The sequence below is a fragment of the Thalia democratica genome, chromosome 5, assembly GCF_965202585.1.
Source record: "Thalia democratica chromosome 5, ktThaDemo2.hap1.1, whole genome shotgun sequence".
NCBI classification, from domain to species: Eukaryota; Metazoa; Chordata; class Thaliacea; order Salpida; family Salpidae; genus Thalia; species Thalia democratica.
Window position 1 is genome coordinate 24,837,886 of NC_139169.1, and position 8,957 is coordinate 24,846,842.

The 8,957-nt window shown below is 25.7% G+C and overlaps 1 protein-coding gene across 1 annotated transcript; it reads left to right on the plus strand.

The window, feature by feature from the left end:
• Positions 1 to 2,690: 2,690 nt before the first annotated feature.
• LOC145837011 (ATP synthase F(0) complex subunit g, mitochondrial-like) lies at positions 2,691 to 4,791 on the plus strand. The gene is made up of 2 exons (XM_082944777.1): positions 2,691 to 2,858; positions 4,631 to 4,791. Exons 1-2 carry the CDS (start codon positions 2,705 to 2,707, stop codon positions 4,774 to 4,776), a joined length of 300 nt encoding a protein of 99 aa, XP_082800903.1. The 5' UTR covers positions 2,691 to 2,704; the 3' UTR covers positions 4,777 to 4,791.
• The last annotated feature ends 4,166 nt before the right edge of the window (positions 4,792 to 8,957 follow it).

An 8,957-nucleotide genomic window follows, 5' to 3' on the forward strand; every position in this document is an offset into this window, starting at 1 on the left:
ACTATACTGCCGGGTAATGTTGTTACTACCTGTAATCTAGCTATAGGAGGCTTAGTATGGTGGATGATATTGGTGCTTTAGTAGATGATCGACTAAGACATATCAAACCCATTATAATAAAACAACATTAAAAAACTAAAAAAGCAAATGATATTAATAAAAAGAAAAAAAAGCAATATAAAAGAAAATAACAAACAAAAAGCAATAAAAACAAAGCAAAAATAAAAAAGAAAAAAAAAACGCAAACAAAAAAAAAATAAAAAAAGCAAAAAATAAAAGCAAAAAAAAAAAAAACTGAAAACAAATGTAAACAAAAAAAAAAAAAAAGAGAATAGAAAAATACAAAAGTAATAGAAAAAAATGTTGTTTTAACGTTAATATAAAAAGTACGTTATTTGTTTATTTATTGTAATATTTAACCATAATTTTTATGCCCTAAATACCGTATAGCTTGAAGCCTTTTAAATGCTCAAGCTAATTAACTGCAAATGCAACCTAAAGAATTTAATTTGTATGTAAATAATTTATAAAGTCTAACTGTACGTTTAAAAATATATTGCAAGTTATTCACCTTTTCTGAATTTGTCATTTTCTTGTGATTTGAATTTTCACTAAGCGCCGAAACGTAGTGACCTCCTATGAGACAATTAAAAAAAAATTTGATGTAATTTTCCATACGATTTGCCAAATCGTTATTTTTTTCAGATTTTAAAAAAAATAATTCTTTAAAAGACAATGTGGCCTATATGACCGGGGAAACCCGGTGAACCCCCGCCACACGAAACAAAAAGGGGGTAACCCGCACCACGGCGCTGGCTTCACCGTAGCGGTGCGGTCCAGTAGCTGTTTTGTGGTGCGATTGCCTGACGGATGAGAAAAATTGAAACAATTTGATTTGCCTAGTAAGCTTGTAGTAAGAGTAAGTGGCCCCTTTTGGGGTCATGAATTATAAAGGAGGTCATAATTTGAAACTTACACCAGATTTTCTGGAGTTCATGATGGACGGTGTTGCTCTTATTTTTTTGCATTTTTCTGCGGATTTTTTACATCTTGAGAAAAAAAATGGCGTGGTTGGCCTTTTTTTAACAAAAATAAGTCTTAGGTGTTTTTAATGGTAATTTTGAAACTTTAACTAGATACAGTGGAAAAGTTTAGGAAACATTGTGGGTCACAAGGCTATAATTTAAAACTTACACTAGATATTCTGGAGTTAATGATGAAAACCAAAAAATTCATTTCTCACAAAAGCCTAATTATACAACTAAGGCTAGTTGTTGGTTACTTTAGCTGTTTTTTTTTGTCATAAAGAATGGTAATCCAGGTGTGAACTAACCGGGGTCAACTATTAAGATATGTTGGTTTTTGCAAAAAGGGGATAGGGAGAAAAGAGCAACAGAAAACAAAAATAACTTTAGACCTTGTATGAAAGCTGTAAATGTTTACTATAAGATACTTTTCACAAAAAAAAAAAACTTTTGAGATATTTTTAGTTGTGTAAAACGTTTTTGACACATACAAACAAAGAAAAAAAAAACATTGCCAATTTTCTCAGAATTTTCAAAAATTTGCTAAAATTTTGTTTTTATCTTCATATTTTGTTAATTTTATACATTAGGAAAGGTTCCTCGCATTAATAGAAAAATTCCCTCTGTAAGAATTAAAAAAAAAAAAGACCTTTATGACCAAAATAAAAACAAAAGTATATTTTTATTGAAAAAATATTTGCTCAAAAAAAATCCTACTATAGAAATATTTATTATTTAGTTTAAATTAAATGGTGAGGTTTCAGAAAGGTTGCTTGAAGACTTTAGGTCTAGACAGTTTTTTCTTCTATTTAATTTAGTCCTTCCATAAGGAACCTTTAGAGCTTTCCGACTTTTTACCATCATATCTAAGAAACTAATTTAGTTTCCAGGGTAAAATGCAACTGCTAGCTAAAATCAAAAGTAAAAAAGAGCCCCTCTACGCTCTTAATTATTTAGAAATAAAATATTATAATTACTTTTTTCTTGAGGTAGAGATGTCAATACTTCAGGAAATATTTCTTAAAAAACATAACATTGTTTCTGGTGTTGGAAGTTTAAAAATATAAATTTCAAATAAAAGAAAGATGTATGATTTTTTCATATTATGAAAATTCCTTGATATGAGTTACATAAATATTAGTAATATTTGAACTATATTTTATGACTGTAAAAATTTGAAGAACAATATTTATAAAATTAAAAAAATATTTTTAGTGAACAAGGTTTATTTTTGCATTTTTGTTTTAAAAAAACCTTGATAACTATTGAACTCACTGACTTTGATCCTATAAATCTCAAAGTTGTTATGAATTTTATTCGACTATTAGAAGTGTCTGATAGCAAAAATATAAGTGTACAAATTAGAAACAACTTGCAATAAACATTAGTTTACTTATAAACTAATTCATAAAGTACTGTTTTTATCAAAATAATTTTGCTGCAATATACCATAATAGTAAACATTTTTATATTTTAAAAAGTGTTATTAATGTATAATTATCAAACACTTGCTAGAATGTTTTTCTAAATATTATAAAATTTATTATTTGTATGTTCTATTTTCTAAAACCAAAATGTGTGCATAAATATCTGCTTGTAGTAGTCAACAAAAAACATGTTTTTAGCCTAACTTAGTTTTGCAATAAAATATATTTTCTCAGACTTTAAATAAAATCAATATGAGCAAGTTGGTGGCAAAACTTTCAGCACAGGTTCCAGTATTGATGGAGGCAGCAAAACCTCAATTGAGCAAGTTCATGTATTACGCAAAAGTAGAACTTCGCCCACCCACCCCTGTTGAAGTTGGACAGGCCATCCCTCTTCTTACTAAAGGTATTTATTTGCTAAATTTTTACAAAATTATTGAATTAGAATATCTCTTAAGTTATTGAGTTATCATAAATGTTACTCAGCTACACTAGTTTGAACATTTTGTTTGCTTTATTTTTAAACATATAAAAGTTTTGTATTTATAGATTTTTTTGTTTATAAATTTAAGTTTGCTATTCTTTTCACTAAAGGTTGGCATACTCTCAAGTTATTTATACTAAAATACTTTATAAGATATTAAAATAAATAAATATTTTTTTAATTTAAATAAAATAATATACTTTTCATAAAAGTTTTACTGTAAAGTTTTAGATAAAATAGAAGCAGTAGAAACTTTTCATTGACAATTTTCTTTGAATTAAAAACAATTCACTAAAATTCTATCTTTGTTCATTTTGTCTTGAATTTTTAAGTCATACTTCATTATATTATTCTACCATTACAAGAAAAAAATATATCTTAATAATCTTAAGTAAAAGATAAACATTTAAGACCAGCAGTAAAAAATATAGCACTTTTACTCAAAACTAAGTTAAATACTACAATTTTTTTTTTTTCTTGAGTTAAGTTTAAACTAAGAAAGTTCAAGAGCAAATCCTAGAAAATTGTTTTGATTTTTTAAATTTTAATTATTTCTTTCGATCATTATGAATGTTTAATATTACGTCTCCTATTCTTATATACAAATCTATTAATGGTAGAATTACATGCTTGCTAAGTTTAAAGTAAGTGCAACTTGTAAAAAATATCTACCCACCAATAGCGTTGTTTTCTTAATAATTTACTTTTTATTTTAATAATTTAATTTACTTGTATTTTTGTATTTATCCCTTACAAAAAAGTTTTATTGTTATTAGTTTGTATTGAGAGTATTTATTACTTTGAAAAATCTCTATTAATATTTTGTTTCCTAGATTGTTAAATTAGTTCGTGATTAGCTTAAAAAGTTAAAACTAGACGTATTAAAATCTTACTAAATTTTTCTTACACAAAGCTTATACTTAGGTTATTTAGGCTTGGCTCTTTAAGATATACCAATAAGAAGTTACAAAAATTTAAATTACAAACATTCTTATTGATCTTTTAAATTTTAAAATGTATTTAAAAAAGTTCTTATTAATAATCTAATAAAAACTATTATGAGTAAAAAACTCTGCTATACTGAACTTGACTTTTATCTCCACTGAAATTTAGCTAATATTATTAATACTCTTTGAAAAAAAGTAAAAAGAAAGTAAAAATTGATTGTTTTTATAGTATAAATTCATAACTGTGTTTAAAACTTTTCAACTTTTATCATCTGATTATTTAATGATGTCAACGAGTATTTAATATTTAAAAAAGTTGAATTAGAGCTTGTATCAATAAAAGTTTAAAAACTTTCAATTTTATATCATTTTAGTTGCTTTTTTCTAACAAATTAATTTATAGTTTAGAAAAACTTTAATGGTTTAATTGTTACAGGAATCAGTAATTTGATTCAATAAAAGTTATGGTTTACTTTGTAATAAAATTGTTTGTTTAATTTCACTGGTTATTAAGTATATTAAAAAATACCATTTCTATAATCATTTCTAATTATATCAGTTTCATATAAGAAAAAGTAAAATAATTAAAAAATAAATAATCTACTAATCGATAATTACCATGCACATTAAAATACAGTTTTTTGTAAACAACTAAATTTTAAACAGGAATAAGCAATGTAACTTCAAATCAACAAAAAAGAAAATAAATAAAATACACTTATTTATAAACAAATCATTTTAACACAGGAATTTCAAACGTGACTTCAATGCAGTTCACACAGCTTCCAGTGAAACAAGCGCTTTTGAACGCCATGGTCTTCACTGAAGTTTGCTGCTGGTTCTTTGTTGGTGAGGTCATTGGAAGGGGCAGCCTTGTCGGATATGACGTTTAATTGTTTAGATAATTCTTTCTTCTGTTTAATGTTATGTAGTAAAAAGTTTTTAAGTTTTTATATAAAGTTTTTAAGTCTTGTTAATATTCATGCATATTATCAATAACAAATAAGCTTCAAATTTATTATCAAGTTTCAAAACATCTCTAAAATAAGAGTTTCAACATTTTTAGTGTATAAAGTGTTATAAATAAAACATTATGTATTCAAACTTTTTATGGCGGTTGTTTTATGTATGGTGCTAATAAAAAAGTACAAGCTTTTTTGATAAGTAATAACGTAGTTAAAAAAAGTAAGTTTACTTACCGTTTTGTATCTGTTTATCAGTGAGAATGAGTTATAGTATTGCGTTTTGTCTCAACTTAAAAAAACTTCACTTACAAATGTTTTATAATATTGCTGTTTAATGGCAGACAAAAAAAGTTATTAAATCTAAAATGTGACATAAGATAGAAGTATTAGCTGTTTTAAAAGTATTTCTGCCAATTATTGACTTAATATTTGCTTTCCTTAAAGGTACATATTTTTTAGTTTTCTTTTAGCAAAAAAAAAAGTTTTTTATTTAAAGTTTGATGTACTTAATTAGTTTCTCTATTATATAAGTATGTCAACTAAAGTTTTTATAAAAAATGCATTCTTCGAGTCTGTAGCTTTTTTTTTTGGCAATTACAAAACAGCTTTTGAAAATTTTTAGCTGACTTAAAAAAAAATTAATGGTACAACTTTTCAATTTTTTGAAAAAAATCCCAATGCAAACTGTATGGGACTTAAAAAGTGTGACCTTAAAGTTTTTAGCTGGAAGTTATTTTACATGTGGAAATTATTACAAAAACACATTGTGAAAAATTTAAAACTATTTAAAGATTTTCTTGATTTTATAGTATTTTTGTTACTTATTGTAAACTATCTTTTTTTTTTTAATCAAGAAATGTGTTTATTAAACTTTTTTTCATAACTTAAGTTGTCCACAATGTGCTTCTGTGATATTTGCCAGTAATATGTAAATTTATTACCAGCTAAAAACTTTTGCTGTCGCATTTTGTGGTCCCATGCACTTTGCATAGGGATTGTTTTTATAAAATTGAAAATTTCTACCATGAAAAACTAAAAAGTCAGCTAAAATTTTTCTAAAGTTTTTTTGATATAATTTGTTGCTGTTATATTTGCCACATGTAAAAATGTTTTTAGCTGAAAACTCAAATATTGCTTTTTTGTAAGCACCCTAATATACATTAAGACTGTTGTATCTTTTTAATTATAGTATATTTTGAAATCAAGTTTATCAACTTAAGTTGACTTACATTTGTTTTCTTTGAGTATATCATTAAATTTTAAGGCTATAATATTTTTTTACTCAGCTAAGAACATTTTTTAACTTTTATTGAAGAAACTAACATTTTGACCTGAGGTTACCATAACTAAAATAACGATAACGTGTTTTTAAAGTTATTTATAACCTTGGTCATACGTTGCACCAACCATTATTATTTTTTGCCTAAAACCTCCTGAAGGTGTGAATAATACCAATCAAATTTAATTAAACAGTAAACTTACTAATATTAAAAACATTAAGTTGCTTCTTTTTATTAGCAAAATGTTAAGAAATTTTTTGCTTAAACCGTATTCATAAGACAAAATTTATTCAAGAACTTTTTTTTACATTCATGAGTTGTTAATCAAGTTTTCTTATGTCGCATTAATATTAAATCTTATGATTAAGCAAGACATTTGGATGCTATTTTATGTAGCATTTGAAAAGAGTTCACAAGCAGAATTATTACGAAGCTTTGGGTGAACTAATAAACTTAATCTAACCTAGACAGCATTGTTGTAAAGTAAAATAATTAAACTGCTACCATCTAAAAAATGGTGTTAAACTTATAATAATAAAACTTGAGATGTTTTATTAATATAATTTCGAATATTTCTAATTCAGTGGAAACTTTATTATTTACCTTGTAAAATATACATAAATGACTTTTGTAATTCTTTGGCTAAAAATTTCCAAACTGCGGCTGGCAATGTACTTTCAGTCATAAGTTGCAATTTATCAAATACGAAAATTAGTATCTCATTTTGAAACAACGATCTAAATCCATAAAGGCATAAATAAAAGGCACTGTTCGGGTGGATCCAGTAGGCCATATACAGGGTTGCCAAATGGTTTTGGCAACCTTCCTCCAGGTTTTAAGTATTTCCTCTAGGTTATTAAAAGAACACATTTTTGGGGTCTAATTTTTTATAAAAGTTAATAAACTGTGTTATATAGTGTGAAAGTATTGTAAAGTTACTTTAAATTTGTATTTTTAATAAATTATTTTTTGATGATGACAACTTTATCTATACTGCAGATTTTTTATGTCAAATCTAAAATTTACTATTTAACATGTTGAAATTTCTGTTTTTTTTAGTGATTTTTGTTCAAAATTCCAGGTTTTTTGGGCAACCCTGCATACATTTTAAATCATTGAAAAACGTGTTTGTTGTAATAATTTTAGCTCTGTACTCAATGATTAGTGACTGATTGGCATTTTTATAACATTTTCGGTCATAAATGAGATTTTCAAATGATTAATGCAACTATTCATCAAGCCCGCGGAAATTTCTATTCGGGACTTGTAAGCTGCTGACCGCTATATTAAAAATAGGTCACTGATGTTTTTCGGAGTACAGTTGAGAACTTCGGGGCTAACCTTGAGTGCAAAAAATGTATACGGTGAGGTGAAGTATTTTGTACGAATTTCTATCAGGTCTTGAAAAGCTTAAATCCAGATCACTTAATATTATTGATACATGTTGAGCTAAAATTAAATGCATTTTTGTTATATTTTACTCCTTTTTGGAATGTATTTAACAAATTTACCCCAAATATACAAAATATTGTTTAAGTAAATAAATGTATTTTTAGCTTGTTCAATAAAAAAATGTTAAATATAATGGGTTTATTTACCTTTAAAATGTTACAGTTAAATACTAATTTATAAAGATTTTCAAACAATTTGTAATAAATAAATTTACCTCTAAAAGAAGCAAATTTACCATAGATTAAGTATCGCTCTAAATGAGGTTGAAATTTGTAACAACTTTTAGAAAAATTACAAAACTTCAATTAAATAAGCTCTTTACAGTCAAGTAAATTGAGCAATCTTTTTTGGTTAAGACAAATAACTATGGTGTAAATAAATTAAAATGTGATATTTTAAGTACAGCACATTAATAAATCTATCCAAATAAAGTATTTAAATCAATTATGCTGTAAAAACAGCTCAGAGTTATTATATCTGTGATATTTAAGCATCTTTTGCACATTTAGCTCATTAACAGCGTTTCTCAAGTATATTTTCTAGGTTTTAAAATTACAAGCTCCTAATCCTTTTGCGCATGTAAATAAATTTAATACTTAACTGTTTTAAATAGTATATGTACATCTCAAAAAGATATCTTAATGATGTAACAAATGTTTTATATATTTAACTTCAAATACTAAACTAACACTTTATAACTTCAAATATTACAAAAAATCTATATCATAGATTTCTTGTATCTCATCTAATTTCGTTATTTATATTTAAGAATTCTAGGTATACTTTTTGACTTTAATTATATTATAGGTTTCTTTGACACTCTGCACCAATTAAAATAGTTGCCTACCCCACCTTTCGGCTACTTTTAACACATCGGTTGTAGTAATATTGCTTGAAATCTGAGCAGCATTAAATATTTGCTTAATAAAACGTAATGTAGAGCGAAAATTGGACAAATTTAACAGCATTAACTGTAACATTTTAAGGTGAAAAATATTTAATCTTTGTAAGTAAAATAATTTTTACCTAAACAAATTCCTACTTGGACCAAATATGTATAACAGGCAGTATACAACCTTACAAAAAATTTAAGGTGAAGTATTAAAAAACTAGTTAAATGCTATTATTACCTTTTTAAACTTTTACTTGTGCTTTATATGATGCTGTTATTAACTCGCAAATATTCTTTACAATATATCGCTTGCATTAAAAATCCTTTAAAATTAACAAAAGAGCAATTAAATTGGTTGCAAAGTTAGATAAATGTTACAGGAGACTCAGAGAGAATATAACACTTATGCTACCATAAAGAGCCTACTTATACCTGTGAGGAGTATAAACTCGTTCACAAATGAGGGGTTAGTAAGTGTCATTTCA